At 36.3% G+C, this 26,954-nt stretch overlaps 1 protein-coding gene across 9 annotated transcripts in view; it reads left to right on the forward strand.

The window, feature by feature from the left end:
- NBEA (neurobeachin) overlaps positions 1 to 26,954 on the forward strand; it is a 511,894-nt gene that overhangs the window by 318,459 nt on the left and 166,481 nt on the right. For 8 of the 9 annotated variants that reach the window (XM_054223357.1, XM_054223366.1, XM_054223393.1 and 5 more), the window contains 2 exons: positions 1,162 to 1,286; positions 21,879 to 22,022. In XM_054223357.1, the coding sequence (XP_054079332.1) occupies positions 1,162 to 1,286; positions 21,879 to 22,022 (269 nt within the window). Of the gene's footprint in view, positions 1 to 1,161; positions 1,287 to 21,878; positions 22,023 to 25,159; positions 25,199 to 26,954 lie in introns of all 9 variants that reach the window. The other variant, XM_054223413.1, reaches the window with a different exon arrangement.

A 26,954-nucleotide genomic window follows, 5' to 3' on the forward strand; every position in this document is an offset into this window, starting at 1 on the left:
TGAAGTAACGCCCAGAAAAATACAGCAAAGATGTAGCCCGTACTCATGAGTTGAGAACCTTTATCTTTTTTTTTTGTCATCCACCTTTTGTACAGGCATTTCCAGGGTTCTGCAGATAGATTGAAAATTACTGGTTTAAAGCAGTGGTTCCCTCGTTATGGCCTGCAAGGTCATGATCTGTAGAATCATTTTAAGTGTATAGTGTGTTCAATTATGAGTCTGATGATAAGGATGCATCCACAAACTTTTTGGGTATTTCGTAGTGATCCAAAAAGTTTTTAAAATGTTGGCTTAAAATACAGCATGCTTGTAAAATTGATGTGGGAGATGTTTGTGTTGATAAGATCAAGAAGTTCTCTGAAAGCTGGTAATTTCTTTAGAACAGAAGTTGAATACCAGATAATTATATATGTGTATGTTTTGACCTGAATGTAGATTAACAATGGCTTATATAATTCTTCAGAAGTTTAATATTGCTTTTGAATGTAAAAAGGCAATGTAACACAAAGATGGCTGTGACTGTTAATGGCTTGTATTAGCTGGAAGCTATAAAATCATCCTAGTACTCTGTTAGTGCTGGAATAATAATTTACCAAGACAATTACCACATGGTGGAATTTTTTTGCTGCTCTAATTCAGTGTTATTAATAATGAATAAAATTGCAATTTTCTCAGGTTGCTAGGGGCAGTGGGGAATTATTTCAATGAATATTTCAGCACATTAGTTTAATCATAGTTCCACAAAATTCAAGTGGGCAATATTTTATACTTCTAAGTTCAGTCTGCTAAGGGACCATAGTCATTAAATTGCAAACTATTTGCACTGAGGTCCATTCTATGATTTACAAGCCTTGTTAAAAACACTGTAAAAGAAAGCAAGCTGTGCCATTAATACTTGTAATTTGATGCTGCATTTGTTAATGGGCTCAGTGTGATTAATGTTTTTAGCAGCAGGCAGAGCATTCTGAGACAGGCAGTGCTGAGGTTTATAATATATAAATGCATGTAAAGAAACGTTAGAATATTGTACGCTTTAGTAATATATGTTTTTACAAGATTGTGTTCCTGAAATAGAAAAGCGGCAGTGAAATTCTACTATAATGTACGTAAATACAGTTCAAGCTGCGGTAGGTGCTGATGTGTGTGTTCTTTATTTCATAGCCAACTGCATGACTTCTGGCGCTTGGATTACTGGGAAGATGATTTGCGCCGGCGGAGGCGATTTGTTCGCAATGCTTTTGGGTCTACTCATTCTGATGCTCTCCTAAAAGCCGCTGTGGAATATGGTCAGTACTAACTCCTGCTTAAAAATGTAGCTTATGATGTTTTCTTGATGTCCATGAATCCCTAAGAACAGTGTCCCTTCTTTTCTAAGGACAGTGCTGAGAATTCCTAGGACAACATGTTCTTAGAAAAGGAATTCTTTCAATTCTTCCACTTTAATGAACCAGAAGACTTGAGCTTGTGGGCTATTAAATTCTCTGATCCCCAAGGGATTCACATTATACCTCTCCAGCATTCCCAGACACTAATTTTGAGACACTGGTAAAAGTAACTGAACTTGTCTCTCCAGAGTGACAGAATGAAACTGTTAGGCCATCAAACTAATGTGTCGTAATAGTTCCATTGGAGACCTTTCGTGAATAAGAAATTAACTGTTTTTTAAAAATATCAGAAGTTTTATCCTGGCATGTGTAATCTCAGCCAAAAGTATTTTTTTCTGCAAACCATGAAAAATGTAATAACTTTAAAATAATTATTTTACAGAAACTTGTGATTTGAATAGTGAACGGAATACACAGGAGCTTCAGTCTAGGAACGTAAGGATTAGATGATGTTTGATTTTCATGGAGAGGTAGCTGGATTATAAAAGAGGAAGGAGGAATGTGCTTTCAAATTCCCTTATATCATTTAAAAGTTTAGTGACTTCTGTACAGCAGACTGACCCTGAGTACTCTGGAATTCTAAAGCAAATTTATTTCTCAGATTTAAGCTGGGGTACCTCTCTAACATATCAAAGACGGGAATTTTTTAAAGAATATTAACATGGTTTTCTGTCTGTCTGTTGGGTTTTTTTTAACCTGTAGTACTGAAAAAAAAAAAATCCTGGGAGTCTTTAGTGTTTAGAAGTAAAAAATGGAAGTAATTATACATAAAGCAAGTTGAACCTTTCAGCTGATGTGTAGCCAAAGGCTAATGTTGCCAGAAATTCTGAATATGATAAATATAAAACTAACTGTGTGACCTACAGATTTCACCAGCTTTACAGGTTGTTGAGGCAAATAGCTGGGATTCAAACAAGGTTAGACATATAAATGAATATCTGTGTGTGCAGTTATACTAGCTAGTGTAATTTAGTACTTATTTAAATGTGAAGGCTACCATGTGCAGGACTTCAGGCCATAAACTGTTCGTAAACTGGGTTAAGAAAGACATTTCTCCCAGTAGGATATACTATGGCATATTTGACAAAGGGTTATTTTCTCCACATTCTTCCAAAACATCAAAATAGAGATCTTATGAGAGGCAGATGCAAAACTGTGCTAATTAGCGTGTTGCTTTTTTAAGGCAAATAATCATCAAAACCACAGGCTTTATGATTATACAGGCAGTAAAAAATATTGTTATCGATTAATATTTTTAATTTTGGATATTAAACTAGCATTAGAACATGAAGAAATCTGATTTATAAACTATTAGAAAGTTTTCAGCCTTGATAGTGTCCTGGTTTTAAAATACAGGAGCTTTCCATTTACTTAGATGGACTTTGTTTCGTGTCTTTATAGCAGGAATGTTGTATCTTTGGGATAAGATTGTACTCAGAGGATACTGGAAACTATTTTGGGGTTTTTTTTGTGAGAACTATAATACAAGTTGCACTTGAGCGTTCAGCATGTTGCAAAGATTGCCTTCATTTATGTAGTTTCTGTGTTCTAGTACTTTAGTGCAGGTGACAGCTGCCTGGCAGTAGAGCTAGCCTGCAAGACAAAGCTACAACCAAAAGAAAAAGAAAAACTGAATTAGTTATAGTTTCATATTGGATTGTTTCTAGATAATTTCATGCTACTCACCTGTTAGTGCATTCAACATAGAGGAAAATTAAATCTCAGGTGTGTTTAAAGGTGGTACGCATCAAATTTAGTGGTTACATAAAAATTACAATGGGCTGAAGTTGGCCTGTTTGCAAAATTGAACTAAGTAATTCTAACTTTTCACATGTATTTTAAAATTAACATATGGAATTTTAGAACAGCATACATTAAAGTTATAATTCATGGATTCTATCTAGATGTACTTACTTTTCAGAGGCTTAAGCCTTTGGATTTTAATACTGAAACTTTTAGCTGACCTTTCTCTGTAAGAAAACATCCTTAACACTGATGTTATTTTTATGCCTCTTGGTGTTACTAATGAGTTGAATAATTTATGAGGTTGTCATGTGAAAAGGATTTGGTGCAGTTTGATGTACTTTTAGCCTCTGGTGTTGGAATGTGATTACTAAAGAGCTGGAGGCAGTTTTTTTTCCATAGGGCTTAACTTTCATTGTATTTTTTTTTATTAGCTTTGTTTTGATAATTTTGTTTGGAACAGCTTGATAGTAAAATGCCCCTAGCTTCCAAAACTAAGCATGATATCACACTGCAGAAAGAATTTAAAGCATTTAAAAAAAAAATCGCACTGCATAGTTTTCCAGTAACAGATTTTTTCCTGACCTCAGATACTTTGTTTGTGAGAAATAAACCATTCATCAAAGCAAAATTTGTTGGGCTTTTGTTATATTAATAGCAATTTTTCATCTTGACTGATACCTCTAGCACAAGTAAAGCTATTTTGAGCATCCGTAAATAGTGGAAACATCTTACAAGTTTTTGTTATCTACATTGACTGTCAGTTATCATTTAGGATTTTGTGCATAAATATTGCAGTGGAGGAATGTTTAGTCAAAGCCTAAGTCAGCAAGCTCCTCAGTGTCTGCGATCAAAGGCATCAACTTAAATAGGTCTGATCAGGCATTGCAGAAGAGGGCAGGCAGTTTCAGCTGAGCAAAAATCACAGAGCAAAGATGACAAAATGAATCAGTCATTTCTTTGGCAGTAAATAATAAGATATGCTGAGGATTGCAGATGAGAGAATTTCCAGATTCCTTGGAGATGTGCCTGCTTAACACCTGATTTATCTAAGCTTATGCAACCATCAAGATATGACCTTGATAAATAAAAAAGTGCTACTCTAGTATTAAATCAGACTTGATGTTGGATGTATGGATACTGTAATTATATAATACTTGCAGTCATCAAGGAATAGAAGAGTCTTGGAAATGGAAACCATGTCTGCGATCTATATGTTTGTTTTAGAGAAGTAAAAAAAAATATGTTAAATTCTACCTTGAAGAGCTAAAAAAAAAAAAAGTGTTAATTTCAGCCGATAAGTGACTTCTTCCCATAGGACACATTATATATTGTCTGCTACTGGGAAACAGTAATCTCTTAAAATATTTCTGCTACAAGGCAAGTGGGTGAAGCTTCTAGGTAACTATAGTCCATTAGTCAGCCATTGTATGCCTGTTCAGATATCTGGTTTTGATAAAATATAACATGCATATATATATGTCTGCATGTGTGCACATATATACATGTATATATGTTCGAAGTACCTGTCAAGTAAAAAATATTGCAATGAGAAATTATAACACATTTCTATGGCTATATACAACTGTGTGAAAAATTACAGCATATTCCTATGGCTATATACTTAGCTGTCCTTTGAGACTGTAGGTATGTTGAAGTCATAGCAGCATCTACAAGAGATGGACGGGAGAATTTTTCCCTTTGGATTAGTCTTCCTCCATTTCTAACTTTTTGATATTAGGCATTGGATTTGTTTGTAATCTGTTAAAATCACTTTCATAGCTGGATTTAAAATTCAAGCATAATTATTTCAACACTGTATCTGATGTGCCCATTTGTTTTAGTTAAATTCTTACTTGAATAGAAATATAGATTAATTTCTCCCTTTTGTGAAATTGAAGGGCTATTACTTACTGCAGTATCAAAGTGCAAGCTATAGTAAGATTTTGAACTACATAGAAACTTAGTACACTTTTAATTTTATAGTGTTGATGTATTTTAAACAGTCCTTATTTTAAGTTTAAATGGAGTTTCAATGTAATTGATTAAATTGTAGACGGAAAAGAAAGGAAGAAAAAAAAATATTATAAATTCTACTTCTGTTCCCCAAATTTTACTACCAATAAATGCATGAAATATACAGATATGACCCAGTTCACAGTGATTCTGTACATGTGGTGAAAGAACTGTCTCTTCCAGTTAATCACCTTAACAGTTTACAGTCAGTGGAGATTAGTATAGACGAGACACTACTGTACCACCCTGCCAGTGAGAGAGAATACTGCTCCACAAAGGTCATCTTAAGAGTGAAATAATTAATTTATTAAGCTTTGTTCCTTCAGTCTTTAAAGGCTGTCGTTCACAAACCATTTGCACACAGATAGGGTCCAAAAAAGGTGACATTTTCTAGTCTACACTGCAGGAAACGGACACAAATAACTCAGTGCCCATGTTCTAAACATATATGTAAGCTGGTCAAATATTTCTAGGGTCTGGGCTCAAGAATGTTTGGCCTGTTAAGCTAATTATTGTGACAGATCCTGAATGCTTAGAATGAAAAAGGAAAAAAAAAAAAAAAAAAAAAAAAAAAAGCCTTCATAATGTAGTATGTAATACATTCAGGTTTTGAAACAAAGCTACAGATATGTCTTATATGTGCAATATGGCAATTGCTTTTGAACTTGCATATTTTAAGTTACTCATTCCATTATGTATTTGGACATCTAATTAGCAACCTTATTTCAAGAGTGGTTCTAGCTGAAGCTGACTGTATACAGCTCCTTCTGGGACTTGCCATTAGCACTCTGAGTTTCAGCAAGTGCTGTGCGTGCTCATCATCAGAAATACGGCTTCATTAGGCAAACAGAATTAAAAAGCATCAGGTTTTGAAATCTGAAATGTTCAAATATGAAATCTACTTTCATAAAAGCAGATGGATTTTGGTAGACTTTCAAAGAATTGCAGGCAGGATCACTTCAGGCTGCTGAAGGACTTATATTCCCAGAACACGTAGCTTCAAGCAAGCGCTACCTTAAAAGAAAAGTTATGTGGGTTCCCTGCTATGAAACTGGAGTCTATGAAGCTGAAATTCATGGGAACCTGTACTTAAACCAGGGCCTGTTTTCAGAACAGGGATTCTGGGTGTCCAATGGACCCTAAAGGAAGATTAAATTTTTGAGGGTCCACAGTGTTAAAGAAAAATGTACCAAGATGAACTTTCAGTAACTGTAGGTCTAGAGCGACCCCTCAGTGCTGAGAAGTCCAGAGCACTTGATTCCCACAGCTCCTGACTTCCGTCTCCTGAACTGCTGTGCTCCCTGACTTCTGCAGTCAGTGTCAGAACAAGATAGAGGGAGGAGACTCTAGAGAAACTGCTAGGAAGCTGGTTTCATTTGGCATGCACCAAATGTTGTTCCAGAAAGCTAAGTCAGTGTTTTACAGACTTACCTTGACATTTTCAGGTGATAAGACATTTGAAGAAATCAAAATGTCCCACGAACTGGAGATGCTCAATTTCATCATCTCTGTTCAAAGATGTTCAGAAGCTTTGCTGTAAAATCAAATGCCTTATTCTAGAAAGTCTGAATACCCAACCAAAAGCTTGTCTTCATTTCCAGATATCCTGCGGTTTAGGTTCTACACTCTGATATATGAGGCTGTTGACACTGATGACATTGCTAACAACCTAGCAGTGTCTTTTGTTGGTGAGAATACCACCATCGTTTACAGTAAATTCAAGACTGTCTGTCAAAGTTACTGCAAAAATTATATATATATAAAAACATTAATTTACTTTTTCTCAGCTTTATAAAGTCCTCTGACTTCATTATCTTCACCCTGTGTTTTGTCAGTACTTATTGAAAATGCCTACCATATTTCCAGAACAGTTTCAATAACACTAATTTCAGAACTATGTTTAAGAAAGCAGTATTTTTTCAGAAACCAACGCAAAACTGAAAGCAAATTGAAGACAACTGTTACTGGATCATCACTTATCAGAGTTTTACTAGCAGGCCCACTAGATTCATTAAAAAAACCCAGTTACTTTTCTAGGTGTATCTGCAGTAAGAGCATTCTATATGTGCCATGTAAGGGATTAAAGACCAAATTATGCTTTAAGTTTTGTCTATTAAATATTGCTTTCTATACTATATCTATACGAACAGCTTTGCTGTCAGGGTTGAGTTTGTAGGTCTTTTTCTAGACTTCTTTTATGTTTTCTTTTAAATTGATGGAGATATTCTTTAGATATTTTTTGTTTAGCCTGGGGAGGGGCATATAGTTGTGTATAAATATCTTTTGGGAGACAATGAAGAAGATGGCGTCAGACTCTTCTCAGTGGTGCCCAGTGACAGGACAAGAGGCAGCAGGCACAAACTGAAATGCAGAACATTCTATTTAAACATAAGTAAAAACTTTTTTTGTTTGCTGTAATGGTGGTCAAATAATGGAACAGGCTGTCCAGAGAAGTTGTGTAGTCTCCATCCTTGGAAATATGGAAAACCCACCTTGCCAAGACCTGGGCAGCCTGCTTTAACTGACCCTGCTTTGGGCAGAGGGTTGGACTAGGCAATCTCCAGAGGTGCCTTCCAGCCCCGAGGATTCTGTGATTCTTGTAATGGAGCCAGGTCTTAAAGGAGATGGTTGCCAGAACTTAGTCTTCAGTAATATTTTTTAAACCTTGGATTACTTATATCTTGATGTTCTAGACTGATCATTTTATGTAATTTCTCATGGACTTAAAACCAAAACAGAGCAGAAACAATGAATTGATATTAAAAATGCAATCCTCAACAAGAAATTACTTTAATCCTCATAAAACTTTTTGAGGAAATGCAGATTTACATATCACAGAATTACAGAATGATTGAGGCTGGAAGGGACCTGCTCAAGCAAGGCGACCTAGAGCAGGTTGCCTGAAACCATCTCCAGACAGCTTTTGAATATCCCCAAGGATGAAGACTCCACAGCCGCCCTGGGCAACCTGTGCCAGTGGTCAGTCACCATCACAGTCAAAAAGTGTTTCCTAATGTTCAGAGGGAACGTCTTCTGTTTCAGGTTTTGCCCATTGCCTCTTGTCCTGTCACTGAAAGGAGCCTGGCTCCAACCTCTTTGCACCACTCCTTCAGGTACATAGATAAGTTCCCCTCCTGAGCTTTCTCCTCTAGGCTGAACAGTCCCAGCTCTCAGCCTTTCCTCATATGAGAGATGTGTCAGTCTCTTAATCATCTTCATGGCCCTTCGTTAGACTCTCTCCAGTATGTCCATATCTCTCTTGTATTGGGGAGCCCAGAGCTGGACACAGGATTCCATGTGTGGCCTCAGCAATGCAGAGTAGAGGGGATGGATCACCTCCCTCGACCTGCTGGCAATGCGTTGCCTAATGCAGCCCAGGATACCTTTGCAGCAAGGGCACAGTGCTGGCTCATGTTCAACTTGAGTGTCCACCAGGACCCCCAGGTCCATTTTTGCAGAGTTGCTTTCCAGCTGGGTTGCCTCCAGCATATATTGGTGCCTGGGATTGTTCCTCCCCAGGTGCAGGATTCAGCAGTTTTGTTGAACTTCAGGATGTTCCCGTCAGCCCGTTTCTCCAGCCTGCTGAGGTCCCTCTGGATGGCAGCACGACTCTCTGGCATATCAGCCACTCCTCCCAGTTTCATGTCATGTGCAAACTTGCTGAGGGTACGCTCTGCCCCATCATCCAGGTCATTAATGAAGATGTTGAACAAGTATGGATCATCATAAAACACTTCTAATATCAATTTGCTCATGGACAGTATAACATTTATTATTACTGAAATTGAGTTTGTTGTGATGGCATGAGCTATGAAAATGCTTTTGATAGTGGGGTTTTTTTTTCTTTTTTTTTCTTTAGTTAATGCACTGTCCTGAAAATTGGTAACACACACAATCTCATAAAATACATTGCTCTGGGGAAATGCAGGTGATGACCCTTATCTAAGATAACTTCCCAAAATAATATTTATTTAAGTAACGTCTTAAGTATGAATATAGAAGAGAAACTGAAGAACAAAAGCCCTTGACTAAAAAGAAACCCTGTTCCCTCACACCATTCATGCACGCTTAATTTTAGTCTGTAAGTAAACACAAGTTGACAATTAATTGTGAGCAGTTTTAAGAAATAGCATCCACTTTATGGAAAGAAAACACATGTGTGTTACTTGATGTTTAGTGGTGAGCATTTTAAGAATATGTTTGTGGTCATTAAATTAATCCCTAACAATGCTTCCATGTGTCATCAAGTAAGTCCTCTTTGTTCTTTAGTCTAAACGTGATCATGCTGCCATGAGAGCAGCATGTAAACCGTTCTGCTTCACTTGGAGCACCTAAAATAATACTCCTATTACACAATGTCCTTTCAGTGTATGAACTAACTTCCACAACTGATTGTGAAATCTCCGATGTACTATGAATGAGTGTATGTCCAAATTGTGTGCTTGAAGGAGTCACAAAAATCTGCGGGTTTTTTTAAGCATAGCGATTTAAGATTTGCATCTACAGCCTTATAATTGTAGCCCAACAGTGCCATCCACTGCTTCTCCAAATAAAATTCCAAATATTTCATCCTCATAGGGTTTTAGGGAAAATATGACATGATAATTGTGTCCTCTTAATATTTTACATGGTATTTGTCAGGTAAAGAAGAAAATTAAATTTGTTTAAAAGAAGTTGAGGAATAAGAGCTTACATTAGGTATTACTAGAAGGATCCGCAAACCAAAATCCTAATTGTGAGAATAATTAAATCTAAAATACTAAATTTAACTTAGTCTTCTCTCTAACACTTCTTAGAAACACGCACCCCCCCAATCATAAATATATTCTCATTAAATATATCTACTATTATGATGATTCTTATTCTTACAACCCACTGTAGTGTAATGAAAGACACCTTCAAAGTGTAAACTGTAATGGAATTTGCTTAGGTAGAGTACTGAACATTATTGTGCTGAACACTCAGTGTCTGAGCTTCTGCTGTCTGACTGTAATGTAAAAGACCTAGTGGTCCTTTGCAGTCTCTAAATATCTACTCCCTTTTCTATGCTATTTCTAGCATAGGAGTTCTCGTAGCAGCTTTATAAGAAGTTTTAAGTACAGATTCATGACAAATCTTGAATGTCAGAATCTCTGTTTTGACTCTAATTCAAGCTTTTCACAGATACAAATAGGATATGAAAACTTTTTTTTCTTCAGAACCTCTGTGTTGGGTTTCAAATGCCTTTCCTCTGAGATTTTCAGGTTATCTGGCACGACCTGGATTTTAGCTGCTATTATAGGTCTGAGCTAATAGATTTTACTGCAGAACTTTCTGGCTTTTTACCAGCAGTTAACATAACTATTTCTGTTTCTCAGTTCTTCCTCTGAAAACGTATGACTCCGGAATGTTCTTGAAGTAATCAAATTGGCCTGCAAAATCATTCCTAAGACCTAAAAATCACAACCATTGCTAGTCTTAGAATTCTAGCTGCATTTGGTTCCTTCCACCACTATATTTTCATGTGAAAAGAATACACGATATCTGTCCTTCAATAAAAGTCATTTACTTACCAAAACCTGTAAATTACTACGATGTGAAATGTTTTGAAACTCATGGGAAGGGTGTATTTGTTCTATTAATTCAGTCCTATTGCTAGTTGACAATGAAATAGAAGTATTGACCCATGTATATTCATTGCATCTCATAGAAACATTTTGGAAGAACGTTCTGTCAGTGAAAGTCTAATAATAGTCCTTCAGGACAGCTTTCACAGCCGGGTGAATGTAGCTCTTGAGACTTAGGTTTTACCATGTGCTTTTCTTACCTCCTATTTGCTAATTTTAAGACTTTGTATTAAGGAGTAACAGCACTTAAAATCTTTATTGGCTATAGTGAAAAGCACAAAATATTCCATCTTTAAATTTTCTTATTCTTGATGTCTTCTTGACTGCAGGTCTCTGTTCTCAACTTTGTATATGAGTAGGTGGAATATGTATCATTTGTTAAAGCAAAAAAGTGTCTAATAACACCAATAACTGAGTAAAGAAGCCAAAGCTGGACCAAGTAGGTCTGTCTAAAAATGCAAGGTGACTTTCCACTTCTGCTTGCATGGAGGAGGGTGTTTTCTGAAGACCTGGCTAGCACAGCCCGCCAAGCACATGGCTGGAATGGAGGGCCATTATTTCAGCAGGTCCGCAACCATTGCAGCCTAGAATTAGGAGACTGTAGTATAGATTTAAAAGGACTTTATTCTCCCAGTCTTTCTGACAGCCAGTAGGAGGCATGACAGGCTTTCAGGCAATGGGCTCAGGTTTCTGAGAGCCTCTGGGCTACTTGCAAGATAAAAATAGGTTAAGATGACAGAGGAAGATTGCGGAAATCTTTTCAACAAAGGTGATTGCTCATCTTTCACGATGCAAATGGAATCGCTATGTATAGATTACAAAAGTAAAGGAATTCATTTTCAGAGACAATATATTTTTTAATATACGAAAGTATTTTTACTCATCTTTTTACATTGCACTACTTTACATTTATCACAGAAAATACATTTCTACTATAGCACGTTAAAATTATCGTAGAGGTTTTATGTAAATACTAAGATTTGTACACAAGAAACAAAGGCTTTATGTGTATGTGCACTGGCTATTCCATATCCCTACAAGTACAGTGATTTCTTCTATACCACTTATTTTATGTGTTACTTGTTTTATAGTGTTAGCTTTGAAACACACAGAAAAAGTACCAATTAGTGAAACAAACTGAAAGATATTATGAGGTTCAGCATTGTGCTAGGTACAGATGTGGATGCAGAAACACCTAGGGAAAGCAGCGTATTAAAAGCCAAATAGATTTTATAGAAAAGTTCTCAGATATACCGCTAACTAGCATGACAAGGAAGACACCTTGTTAAGAATTCTATCAGCCAGCGTATTATGCATGTTTCCAGTTATATATTTAATTTTGGTTTTCATATCATGTGTGCTACACCATGACATAACTTTTTTCTGCTCCTTAATGTATGTATGCCTAACGAGTGTATCTCCCAGTGTATTCGTGTAAAGCCCTGAATATTGTCTACAGTAGATATATTTTCCCAGCTGAAAGGACTATGCATAATGCTTGAAGAGTGTTTTATCAGTGTCTCTTGTGTCGTATAGCACAAGTCATTCAGTTCCATGCCTTCAAAAAAGCTGATCATGTTGCCTAAATAGCACCTCAGGTCCAGTCTAAGAACGGAAAATAGTATTGCAAATTTGCAAATTGCTTGCAAATTTAACGTAAATGTAGCAGTTTTGCAAGTGTCCCTGCAGTTGCGTGGAAGGTTTGCGCTTTCTTGTGATCTTTGTGAAGCAGAACGAAAGACGCCACAGACCCCACATGGCAACTTAATGGAAGGCGATATAAAATACTGCTCTCCTTTCTGCTTTACTGCCAACTGCTGCTAAGATTTCTGAGTTAGCTCTCCTTAATATACACACGGGCTTTCTACCTGGGACAGTGATTACCATTCACCTATTTCAGAGACAAAATAATGAAAATCTTGTAGATGATCTCACTGAGCTTTTTTAGTAATAGACCCTCAGACTCTGCTTTCTGTCAGTGATATCTTGTGTACTGCTACTGGTTTGTTTTTCATCCGCTAGACTGCATGAAACAAAGATGTTTTAGAACTGCAACTACTTTTGTTTAAAAAAAAAAAAAAGTAAAATGCTGGCCCCAATCAAGCAAATAGCAAAGCTTTGATTTTAATTTGATAAATAATTGCAGTTTAGGTTCAGGAACTAGGAGCTCATGTTTTTACAACAGCCTGGCCCAATAGTCCCTTAGTAGAGCTAAGAGTTAAACAGAAATATCTCAGCGTTATGGCCACACTGCTGTCTCACAAATGTGTATATCCTGTGGGTGCTGCCCTTTGTCTGGTGTTGCTGTAGGCATTGATCTACACAGAAATAGAAACAGTTCCTCCCACCGATTATTCTTGCTGCTGAAGTGAAAATGATGTATGCCAGTTCTAAAGATGTGGTGATCTATGTGAGGATGAAATAAAATTTACACAGAAAAAAAAAAACAACCAAGTGGAGCACACTGAACCAGTTGGAATTGCAGAGGGAAAGACAATGTAATGGAGAGTAAATCTATGTGTTCTAGTGACATTATTATATTGACAAATTTATTATTTACATGTAACGGGGACAATCCTTTTAAGAAACAGTTACAGGAGACATTATGTCATGTATAGGAGATTTCGCCTGTGTAAAGACTGCGTAAGATGTTCCTTCTGTATGTCTCAAAAGAGCAGAATTTCATTTGAAAAGATTACCATTCCAGAAAGCAAAAAATAATTTCAGATGTGTTGGCAAATGAGTTACTCGAAACACTGACTGTGAGCCATTGAGGCTTTCTTCTTTAAGTAAGTAGTCTCGATAGAAATTAAGAGTTACCTAATTACTGGAATTATGATAGCTACTATAAAATAATTTAAAATTTACTTCCTACACCTTAATTCTCTGCACTAGAGAATGAATTTTTTTAGGTGTCTTATTATGTCTCTGTTCAGTACCTGTTTCCAAAGAGCTGATCATGTTTGGGTCTGATAGCAACAGCTGAAGTGATGAGGGACAAAGTTGCCTTCTAGCAGACATAATCGCCGATGCTTTGGCCACAGAGAGAGAGAATTCAAAAATTAGAAGACAAACCACAATATTACAGCTATATCTTTCTCTTTAAAAATAGTGGGGTTTGGACCAGTCTCATGGTTTTGAAGGCTCTAATGTTTAAATGTTAGGTAACATTTAGAAATTTTCACGTAGAATACCCCAGTACAGGAGGTAAGATCATGTTTCTCGCCTGCTAGTGCATTACCATTGTGCTGCTAGCATACACCAAGGGTTTGTATTTCTAAAAAGCGTTTCATTTCTCCCTAGGCTTTATCATTATTAGTCTTTTCAATTAGAATTTTTTGTGAGCAGGAAGAAAAATTGAGGCTAGCATATGTGGGTGCAATTCCTCCGTGCGGGGAGTGCCTCTTTAGAAGTCCAAAAACTTTGATCCTGTCTTTAGGCTCCGCAAGCAGATAGAGTCCGAACATGGCTTTTCCTGCAGAATGTGTGCTTGGGTTAGGTATTTCAAACTCAAAACTAATCTAAAACTTTCAAGACAGAATCCAGACCCGAATGGTGAGACATGACATATTTTTCACTTACATGTTATCTTAAAAACGTTTTATCAGATTCTATTTCAAAAGCATAGAATGCCTCGTTTAGCAGAATTATTTCATTATTTCATTATCATGTCATACATATTTAAATTCAATCACTTTTTGCTTCTTACCTTATTAATTACATTTTTCCACTGAAATAGTTTGATTATACTCTTCAGTGGTCTGTCTTAAGAAACCTTTGCTTACATGTGAATATTTTGAATTAAGGATAAATGAAATTCCTTTTTGCTGTCAAAACCAAATTGTGAAAATGCATTGCATGGCTTTGAAAATCAGTACACTCTATTAGCAGACCTGTCAATATAAAAAGTGCATTCCATTTCCACCTCTTGCTCTAATAACCTTTTCTATGTTACTCAGAGGCAGTTCACATAATCAGAGTATATTGTCAGCTTACTGGAGTTGGGGAAGCATGAAATGAAAATCGCGTTAATATTGATCCAATTCTCTTACTTGCAAGTGTCCTTGATGTCCTTTCCACTGAGCAATAACTGTTGGTGTGATGTAGTTATTTTCCTCTCAGCTGTTACTGTACTTCTGTAAAATGGCTGGAAACACAGTTAGGGAAATTTTATTGCTCTTAGTTATTTTTTTTGTGTATCATCTTTGCCTGTTTAAGTGATCCACAGCATATCAGAAAATTCGGTGTCTTTCTGCAGTTCATCAAACTACAGTGTACAGCGAGAGGCTGCATTTCAAACTGACAGGGATTTGTAAAGGTCGTCAGTCATGAAATATGAATCCATTCTTGTGTGTACAAGTTACAGTGGCAAACTACATCTTAATCCAAATATAAACATTTGGCTGTTTTAAGTTGCCTTTAGAAGGACTTCTCCTGACTTCCAGGCAGAATGAAGACTGCCCTTCAGCGGCCTGAAAATGCCTTGTAACATGTGCTGGCCTGGGTATATCCAGCTCTGTCACCCACTGGCTGTTCAGTGCAGGATCCTTTCTCACATGCTCAGAATACTGGAAATCTCAAAGAAATGTAGGGATAATATTGACGACTTCTAAAAATTTATTTCGTAACCACTCTGAACCTCAGTTTTCCTATCTATAAACAATAAAAATAATGAGTGTCCAACATGGTAATTTCATCTTTGTGTAGGACCTTTTATATTAATATATAACACTTTGACTTTAACTAGAAGTTTAAAAAGCCCTCAACTTCATCTGAGAAACCTGTTCATTTTGGTCTTGCCCATAGTCTCAGTCTCTTCTTTGGTGTAGTTTGTGTCAGTCTCATTTTTACAATGCAAAACATGTGAGAATTTTTAAAAGGAAAATGCATTACAACTGTGAAGTATTTATTTACAAATGACTCACATAAAGAAGATAATTTGGTCAGATATTAGGTATAAAAATTGGGGAAAAATGTCTGGAATGTCTATGATTAAATTTTCAGGTATTTATCTATTATAGAAAACAAAAATGTGATTTGGTTTTACTTTTGGTAGAAGTAATTTCCGATACAAATGTATGCAATTTTTAATTTCTACACAATTTTCATAGTTTTTCTCCCTCATTTCTTCAAAGATCCTTAATAATGAAAATATGATTTAGATTCCTCTGGCTTTTATTAAATCTATTAAAACCAGCCTTCCTTTAATAACAGTCACTTCTCTGATTCTCCGGGGAAACTAAATTATATGCCAGTCAAAGCTGCCAGTTCCAGAAACACATTGCAATTTAAATAACAACTCTAGCAGACACAGGTGGGGACAGTTCATCATGATGTGCCAGCGCCGGGCTGCTACTCAAAGCCAGAAGGCCGGTCTCTTGAGCGGACCCAGGGATACCTGGTGCACGTTTCCCGTGGAGCGAACGCGGTCCTAGGAGGGGCTAGCTCTGTAGCCGTGCGGAAAGATATTCGGCTGGGGTGGAGTGGTCACCATGTCGATGATTTAATCTTACTGGGTTTTGTAGAGGTCAGTTTACAGACTCCCAAGCAGCTGCTCTCCATAACTGTGACTGCTGCGAGGGTCCTGGTGCCTAATCAAGTTAGTAAAGATTAGCAATGAAAGCAGGGGCTTAAACTGTTAGAATATATAAAGCAGGAAGATTATCGCGTGAAAATTTTTTCTAGGTACTAACTATTAGTAATATTGAATGGAAAAAAAAATGTAGATAATAGTGTTGCGTTTTAAGTCTTTGCACACATAAGTTTGACTCTTCCTGTAAAAGTTACGGTTTGTACACTAAACAAAAAAGTCCCTTCCAAGAAAAAGCTTAGCTCTTTCAAACTCTGTTCATAAATTATATTTTACCTGTGATATAATTTCATGGTTCACATCATGACCTGTCAGGTAGTGTCTTGTGAGGAACTAATTTTGAATTCCTTTATTTAATAAAATATTAAGAACTACCTTCAGTGATTAAAATTCAGCAACAGAAACAGCGTTCTACAGAGCAGTACGCCGCAGTGATCTGCAAGGAGGAAAAAGCAACTTTACCCTTAAAAGTTTCTGAGGAGAGCTAAGCTTCACAAAAACTGTACTTTAGCTGCTATAAAAGAGAGTTTTTAATTAAATGCAGCATTTTACTGTAAAGAGAACAGACTTTACTTATGTCAAAATGCTCCTTTAGAAGCCACATAAAACTGTAAAAGACAGTATATGAAAAAGCTTTCTTATAGAAAAGAAGAACACCATCCCATGAAGCAGATTTCCAGATGTTTGGAAACATTAGAATTTCCTGTCAGTATATTTAGGTAACATTAAAATGAGGTTAACTTTCCATTCTGCCATCTCTCTTCAAAGATCAAAGAGCACTCACTGCATAAATTGCCTTATCGGTAATTCGTTGAAGTAAACTATGGAAACAACTTTATAAGAAGCAGTAGTCGTCTTTTGTTGGTTACAGTATGACCAAGCAAACTTTTCTTAAAACTAGACTTACTTTTTTACCTCATTTTATACTAAATACAAAGAGAAAAATTTTAAATGCTATATTTGAATATATAATAACTGGATAGAAGTAAAGAGAGAACTGAAAACTCCCTTCATGCATTCAACTAAATCATAGTAATTGGTGTAATGTCTAATAAAATAAGCGTACATAAACAGAAATGTAATCAACAATATGTTATGTTTGTACGGCTAATTTTAAAATTTTATTAGGGATGTTTTTGTGGGTTTGGACGCTTACGGTATCTTTGAAATTTAGATTGCATCCTTAGAACCTGTTGTGACCTACAGAACCCAACAGGGATTTTATTGATTTAACTGAAAATAGAGCGGCAAAAATTCAGATATTACAATACCTGCCCCCCCCAAAATGTTTAAATATTGCCTGTATTAAATACTTCTAGAGGCTGTAGCTGCAAAATAACATGAGATTCTCCTGCTCTTGGGAAATTATTAGCTTTTTTGGGGGGGTTGTTATGGTGGTTTTTTGGCTGCTTAATAATTTCTGTTTAAGAAAAAGTAATGCTACTGGAAGAGACATTAGTAAATTTTTGGCAATACTGTACAAGTTTACCATGCAGCTCATATAACCTTTCAGACATATAGAATACACACCTTTTAATGGAAGTTCGGGTTTTGTAGAGGAGCGCTGGTTGGTTTCTTTAATTTTTTTAAAGATGAGCTCTTTTCAGTTAGCCTGAAGCTACTGTAGAAAGCCAGTTTTTAATATGCACATTAAAAAAATTATCAAGATGATAACAGGTGTAACAAAAGATGTATTTTTTTTAATCGCTTATCTAGTCTTATACATACGTTCTCTTGAAATATCTTTAAGGCAGAGCCTTCAAGTTTTAACTGCAGCTGGACTTCAATGTGAGCCGAGTGACATTTCCTTTAACTTCTTTGCAAAATGTAGTTTTAAGAAATACTTCACTGCTTATTCCAAGGCTTCTTTCCAAATCCCAGTCTAGAAAAATATCCCTTAAGAAGCAGCTCAATAACAAGAACCAATAGCATCTGCTAGTTCCAGTTCTGTGCACTCCAATGTCAAAATGGTGCTTCCTTGAAATTATATCTAGTTTCTTTTTTTTTTTCTGTTTTAATGGATTTGAAACATCTTCTAATTAGACTTAGGAACTGACATTACTATAGTTCCATATTGTGTCTTTAAAATACAAACTCCTTGTGTCCTAAAAAGAGTTTTAAATGAAATAAATGGATATGAATTTAATTTCATAGTAATATTGACGGGGCTTTGAAAAAATAATTTGAGGTTTGATTTTTTTCAAATATGCTGAAATATCAAGTATTCATTTATTCGTCTCTCCTTTTTATATCATTGTTAACAATACTAGACATAGTTTTGTGTCATATAATTTTTTATTCAGTTTGTTGTCTGATTTTAAAGAGACAAGTTGTTTTTCTTTTTACTCTTATTTGGAGAGCTTCTCTTATTTTAAAACCTTTTTGAAGTCGTCTTGAAATATAAAAATAGAACATCTGTGACAGATCTGTTTTGAACATATTTCACATTTCAGGATCCAAGGAGATCTGGTGGTCTGTGGTATTCGCTTGTTAATTTCTTGATGAATGGGTAGAAAGGCCACGAAGTGCACTCAGTACAGCACGTCTTCCGAAGATAGATGATCTCAAATAAATTCTATTCCCAATCAGTTTTTGATTTGTTAGGTGTTAAACCATTTCTTTGTAAGGACAGTGTTTACAAGCCTTGTAATGAGACAGCCCTGTGAGACCTTGGTCTTCTTGCTGTAATTTTGATAAATGGAACTCTAATTCATAAAGGATATAGTGATTGAAGGGCAACTCTGGGTCTCGTACACTTTCATTTAGATAAATGTTTGGTACAGTACAGCAAAACTGAGGTGCACTCAGCAAAGTGATAAATTTAAACAACAGACAAAACAGAGGTTTTTTCCATAAAGACAAAGGAGTGCCATTTACTATATTTCTTTTAGATAAATGTATTTTTAATATTATAAACCAGAATGCATTTTAGAAACATTTGTCTTGTTGCTAAGCTCCAAATTTGCCAAACTAATTTAATGCCTTCTACTCTACCACATTTCTTACATCGGTGTATGGAAATATTTCCGTAATCTGGTAACTGGAAGCCTCATCTCAAGGGATTTAAGATACACTAAATTTCAAGTTCTCCTAATGCATTTTTAGTGTTAGTAATAACTTGGGGCTTGGAACTTTTTTTTTTACCTTGTAATTTTAAAAATATTTCTTAATGCATAAATAATTTTAAAGAACTGTCACTAATCTAATCAGTTACTACAGAAATGGTTGACTCTATGATTACTCCAGATTAGTACTTTTGAAGTTATTCATTTGAAGATTATCACATATTATAAAGCTCTGAAACTTTCTTAACACTCACTAGAACTACCAAAAAGGAAGAGAACAGTATTTTCATGCTTCCTTCCTCCAGCGTGTTACTTCATCTTAGGCCCGGTCTCCTTTGGTGTCAAATGCTTCACAGCAGGAGCTATTACTTGTGTCAAATGATGCTAAACTCCCTTGTAGTAAATGCAAGTGTAACAAGATCCTGATCTAGCAATTAAATACTCAGGGCAATTCTGATGTAATAAAACTGGAGGTCTGTTATAGCACACTATTCCTTTGTGTTTTTCCAAACTTCTACAAGTCTTGCTCCTTTTTGTGAATTAGAAAGAAAAACAAACAAACAAAAACAAAAAAAAAAGAAAACCCAAACAAAACCCCAAAACTTGGACATAATACTGAAAACTTTTCCAACCGTTACTTACTTGATTAAAATTTAAATTGGGTGAATAATTACAGTTAGTTGTACTAAATAGTAACCTGTGCGAGTGACGGAGTGATCACAGCCTAATAACTGAACACAGCAAAACACTGTGTATTAGTATGTATCGGCATCGGTATTGTCTTAATCTGCTTCAGTATCATTGTGGTCCTAATGGAGAGAGCAACAAATAGAAAGATTAGAAATGCTGTCCTTAATTTTTGGCTTGGTGAAAAAAAATGGGTTTCGTGTACTTGTTTGCCTTTACCTGCTCTGTAGTTTCAGAAATAGCAATTGGGATAATAGCAACAGTATGCAAACGATTAATATGAGGCAATATGAGGTTGTCTCAGGCTGTGGTGGAGTGGCATGCTAACAGTGATCTTCAAACAGAGTAAACACACTAACAGAAAAATATGCCTCCAGCATTTTTATTTACATGGTGTGACCTTCCTGTGCACAAATTAATTAAAAGACTCATATAGGAGTAGGAGATAAAATCATAACACCTTCCCCACTGTTTGTAATAACAAAACTGCCTGACACATCAGTTCCATTCCATGCATCTATCTCCACTAACCTATCTGCTTACTATATTCCTCTTAGTTGTCCTGTATTAGTATGAAACCATGAGTCTTATATTGGGCTTTACCTCATGATTTTACATCTGCCAGAATAGCATTCATCATATGAAGTTCAGGCATTGTGGAAGACGAACAAAATCCACACATGCCTGGCTTTGCTCAGATTGCACTCATCGTTCTGTAGCTTAGTAGTAAGCAAATCTCCAAATTGTCATACAGAAAGAAGAGACTAAGTTTGGGTTTTATTTCTTGATTGGCAGAACTGAAGATGCCCGTATCTGGTACAGTCCAAGGTGAAGATGCAGGGCTTTCTGTTTAGGGAAAAAATAGAAAGCTTACTCTTCTGAGGCTGCTTTGAGTCTGTAGTACTGCAAACAAACCTAGCGACCTCTCCCCATCTAAGAAAGAAACACCATGCAGATGTCACAACAGTACATGAAAGCTGTTTATGATATGAAAGCTACTGTCATTTGACCATGCTATGATTAATTTCTTACGTCATGCAAATGAACTCTGGCAAGCGCTAGTAGGACCTTCCCAAAATGTAAGATGGCATATCTCCTGCCATAAGGAGACATCAGTCTGAATAGAAAAAGTCAGTTGTAGGCAAGAAGAAAGGGCAAGACATTCCTGTGAAGTCCTTTGAGGTAAATTGGCACAAGCCCATACACCAACATTTTTATTGTGCTCCTTAAAAAACCACACACAGATGCACACCAAAGTTTCCTCACCGTGCTTGTCCTTTTTTAGTCTTTTCTGAATCTCTACATAGCCTACCTTGTTGTTACACTGTATTGAGATAACCCATCTCCTGCTTCACCAACTTGTCCCTCCTATCTGTAAGATGAAAATCATGACAGCTTTTGAATTCCCAGAAGCAGCTCCTTTATTTAGAGTAGGTGGTTTAAGCTCTCAGAGGCCAGTCAGAATCAGGACACCAGGAAGCCAAGAGAAACTCCTGCTCAATTTCTTGCAGGTGGAAAACTAATGGAACAACACTGAACATAAAGCAAATAGCAATTATTAAAAGCAGGAGAGTCTCTGTGAAACAGTTTCTATTGTATTCAAGATATATTCTCAAAGACAAAATAAGGCTGCATATTTTGTAAACCTTGGTAAAGTTTTTTAAAATGTTCCTTCCCTTTTTCGATAAAGATGATTTATACTGTATTTTTTTTACTACTTGACTGTGGTTGCTTTCCATTTTAAATATTATTCAGCTAAATTCACAACATTTGTAACTTTTTTTAGGCACTGAAGAGGATGTAGTGAAGTCAAAGAAAACTTTCCGAAGTCAAGCTGTTGTAAATCAGAATGCAGAAACAGAGCTTATGCTGGAAGGAGATGATGATGCTGTTAGCCTGCTCCAAGAGAAAGAGATTGACAACCTTGCAGGTAATTATATTTTTCATTACAACTAAGATATGAGCCAAAAGGCTCTTTAAAACTTGTTACTTCTTAACCTTTGTGGTTCGTATCTTAATATTGGCAGCGAAGTATACAATTACAGCGCAGATTCTTTGTGTTCTAGACTTAATATGATGTCCTACTTCCATGAACTAGGGGAATTGATTACAAAGGCTGTGCTCATTGCACAGTCTTGCAGCAGAGATGTGAGAAATAGCAATACTTCAAGTCTTTTTATTACTGCCTGTGACTTTGTGTTGAAAATTCTGTAAAACCACTGTGGGAACGGCTCTTTTTTCTGCTTAAAATGGAAAAGCGGACTAATTCCACAACTCAGGGTTTTGTGAGTCAGAGTGTGGTTGTGTGCATTCATGACCTGATCTCAAGTGCCACGCAGCTTGTGGAGAGACACCTGCGCTCCTGCTGGCACCCCCTTCTCTCACTGGTGGAGTTAAGGGGGATCTGCAGTATCTCAACCCATCTGTCACAGCGAGGGGAAAAGTTGCCTGTTGTAAACAGGGTCTGAGAAGGAGTGAAACTGTAACCAAGCTATGAACTTTGTTAGTTACCAGTCGAGCTGGGCATGAATCCTCTGTGAAAATGTACGAGAGAGCCCTTCTGGTCCTTTCTCCCTGTGTGAAGGCATGCAGTGAGGTCTCAGTTTTATCCATCTTCTGGCAGGTTCTGTGCCAGTTCCGTCTGCAATCCTACGTTTCCTGGGGATGTAGTCTGGAAAGAAAGGCATGTTGAAGGTTGAAAATGCACTTCCCTCTCAGACGAGATAACAATGCGAGAACTGTGAAATGCAGTATGAATTTTTTATATTTTTAAAATACCTTTATTAAATTACTCCACTAAGGGGAAGTTTTGTGATGTCTCAGGGGGTTTTTTCAGCATAATTGAATTTCTAGAAAAGCTACCTTTGCTCCTGCACTTTCTTCTGATGACAAAGTAGAAATATGTAGCAAAGATAAGATCATAAACGGATGGTAAAAACAAAACAAACCAACCAAACAAGCAAAAGGAAAAAATGCCTACATTAAAGTTAGTCTCATACTTTGAAACCAGAGCAGAGCTGAGGGGGGAAGTAAATGCTTTTATTTGGGAGCAACTTTCAGTATATGATTATCACGGTTAATATGTCAGTCTGCTTGCTTTCTCAATCTGCAGCTAACCATTGCTGAGACGCTGTTGTCTTAAGTCAATAAAAGAGTGCGTCAAGCAGGACCATTAGTGGGATAATTTGATCAATGTCCCTTTCTCCTCTAGAAGGAAAACTCGGCACTGCTTTGGCTAAGCTCTTATGTCTAAGAACGGTGCTTCCAACTAAATGTGCATACAGTTGCTATAGTTTAAAGGCTGCAATATGCAATTACATTGAAATATTGATTAGAACTGCAAAGCGGACATGGAAAATTTTTGCCCAGTCTGGCAAATCTCACAGTCAGCTATGAAGTTCTTATATGTGCCCCAACAGTGCCATTTCATTCAAATACACTGATGCAATACAATCCATATAGCTACATCCCTCTGCAAAAACCTAGTATTTTAATGTGTCCTTAAGTATTTATGTGCAATGTACCCTTTTACTAGAGAGCACTACATATATGACATCCCTTGCTTCTTCGGGACATGGACAGTAGTTCTAGTCCTTTCCTTTTACAGTTTGTAGAAATTTGGAGATATTGTCTGTGTTAGAAAAACAGAAATTATAGAAATAGAAACAAATTTACTTTTGAAATATTGACAGGACGTCTGTCCTAACAGTGTCAGAAATGGGCCTTTGTGTTCCCTACCAACACTAACAGGGCAAGCAAGGCGCCTCCAAGTGTGCTGAGATGATGTGGTAATGGTGCTAGATGTGTACCAAAACCTGTAAAGTTCTCAAAAAGAACCCACATTGCACTACCTCATTTTTACTATCAAATTAACTGCAGCCGTTGCTACTCCACTCTTCCTCATTTTTGGACACGAAATGATTTTGAGAGTTAATGGTCACACATGGTATCATATGCGTCTTCCGTAAATGTTACCAATCAGTGAAAAAAAAACCCTAAGTCACTCCATACCCTCTGTTTTGCCTCATAATTTTGCATGATTTAGCATATAACGATGCCAGTGCTTTCCACGGTTTTCAGTTTATACAACGTGACTCTGAAATTTGAGTCCAATAACTGAAATTAAGAAAGGCAGTAAGCAAGGAAGGTGGGGTTTATGCCTAAGGAGGTTAAAACAACATCTGACAGCTCTGAAGATCAGGTCCCAATAAAGCCACGCTGTCCATTCTTGTCTAATTCTAAAGAGTGATGTAGATTCGGTGTATGTGATCTGGAAACCTTTGAGATATATCAAGTTATGGTATATCACAGCATCGTTTAGTTACTGTTCAGAGTGGAATGACACGTAGAAATTTCTATATGCAGATATGCCTCCAATTTAACTTTAAAGCTTAAATCAATTTAAACCTGGTTTACAACGATTTGGATTGTCTCAGTAAGGGATGGGAATTAAAAAAGATCATTATAAACCAGGTTTAAATTGATTTAAGATTGTCCACATTTAACTAAAACAATTTAACATTGTTTATTCCGTGAAACTAAGGCACCTTTTAAAAAGACGAGACCTTAGGTTTTGGAAAACTTTTAACAAAGAGAATATAAATATTACAGTATTTTGATTTGTGAAGTTAAAACTAAAAAAAGGAAAGTTTGAAACAGATTGAGACTGTTCATACAAAGTTATCTGTACGTACCTTTTGTTCCAGAGACTCTTTATAGTTTTTCATCAACCATGTGGCACAAATCAATGTAAAGTTCACTTTGATAAATTACATATGGGATGGAGAATTTTTAAATAATTATAGTCTGAATATTTTTATTATATAATCTTAGTATTCCATATGTTGCAATGGCAGTTGGTCAGATTTCATTATATTAAGTAGCATTTTAATAAAATATAAAAATCAGATTCCATGTTATTATGGTCTTAGAATTATGACTTCTAAGTTTGCATGAAGATTTTTAACTAAAGCAGTATTTTAACTGTCTTACAGTATGAGTTATCGAAAGATGTTGTTCTTGTTTTAGCATTTACGTATTAAAATATTTTACATTTTTCTGTTCCAGTTTTAGCTCCTTTTCTTCCCAGACTGTTCACTTCAAGAGGCAAGTCACATCTCTGTTAGAACTAATGATTGAGATAGCTCAGTCAATTTTAACAGTTTTCTAATATATTGTGAATCTGTGGGTAATACAATCAAATCCACTGTAGTGACTTGATATTACTAACCCTTCTCCTTTTCCTTTTCTATTTTCTAATGCTACAATAGGTCTTTTAAATACTTAACTTTTCTTTTAAGAGCCTGAGAATGCAAATTTGCTAACAGTTTGTCTTCTGCTTAGTAGATTAATTTTTCAAAATGAAAAATATGTGGATGTATTCTAATATCGTAAGCTGGCATTCTCATGGGGAAATATGTTTTAATAGATAATTAACTTTTTTTTTTTAAAGCACTGATCTTTCACTAAAATACATCATTAAAAACAAAACAAAAAAAAAACCAAACCACAGAATAAATGTTGAGCCATTCAGGTTTTGTGAATTTTGCATTTTAGATATACATTCTGTTCTCTTTGTTGTGAAGTTGCAGTTGACTTGCTAAGAATGGACTGTGCGCATCTGAGAGCAGAATTAAGCCTTAATAGCATTTTTGAAAGATACATGACCTGTAACTGGAGCACATTTCATCTATTTTGTCGTATCGCTGGTGGCAACAGCAAATAGGCCCCAGCCAAGCAAAGTATCCCTGACGAAGTCTTTTGCTACTCTCTAAAGAGTAGTTTCTGGAAAGAAAAAAGGAAACAAAGATAGGAGGATATGAGGCTTTGAGTTATTTTAGGAAGACAAAAGGCTTTGGCAGGCATCTGTCTGGTTACTTGCATGGGCTCAATCAACTCAGAATCTGACATCCTCAGAAGCCATGGTGAATTACAGACTCACAACAATCTTGCAAGAATAAATGCATATTATTCAGTCCATTATACGAGGAGACTGAGCAACTCATCCAAATAAACCCAAGGAAAGCCACTAACTGCCTTTAATGCATCTTAGTCTTAATGTATCTTAACCTTCACTACAGAATCTTCCCTTCTTCTTGGACATCTGTCTCTAGGTGGAAGGAAACCCCCCCGCAATGCAAATGTGCCAGGAAGGTTTGAGTGAGACGCAGCATCCCAGCACTGCCCTAACTTTTAGCAACCCTGAACTTCAGTGTAGAAATATTTCTAGAAAGCACCATTACTGCTGCTAAACAAGAGCTGATCTTTTATCCAAGCCAGCGTGGGTAGCTAGTCCACATTGGCTTGAGGACTAAATGTGATAAGCCCTCTGTCCAGACTTCTTGGTAGTGTGCTGAATGTATTGACTTACTGCCCTATCCTAAGGAGCACCCTGGGTCATGAGTATTTGACAGCTTGTATTATTATTAATGAGATAGAAGACCTTTCACTTCCAGGTCATCTGTTTGAAGTCCAGACAAGACTGGTGGTAACCAAACATTATCAACATCTGTTTTGTGGCCTATGCAAAATAAGCCTTTTGTCTCGTTTCAGGCAAGCTAACAGAAATCATCACGATTTTGAGCAATTTCCAATTGAAAAAATTTTTGACGCTATCATTAGAGGAAATTGGAATAATGCCAAAAGTTCTACTACATAGAGTTATAGTTAAAATTGTATAGCAGTACCTAAAAAAAAAAGTAAATAATTTAGCCCTTAGGGAAATTCTATTCCAGGTTCTAACAAAGGACTCATTTACATTTCTGAAATTATTTTGAAGCCTTGCATAGGACCAGATGCAGTAATAAAAACACTAACACACAAAGAAACTGCAAAAAGCTCCCAAAATAAGTATTTGGGATGG

Source organism: Rissa tridactyla, chromosome 1 (genome assembly GCF_028500815.1).
Source record: "Rissa tridactyla isolate bRisTri1 chromosome 1, bRisTri1.patW.cur.20221130, whole genome shotgun sequence".
Taxonomy (NCBI): Eukaryota; Metazoa; Chordata; class Aves; order Charadriiformes; family Laridae; genus Rissa; species Rissa tridactyla.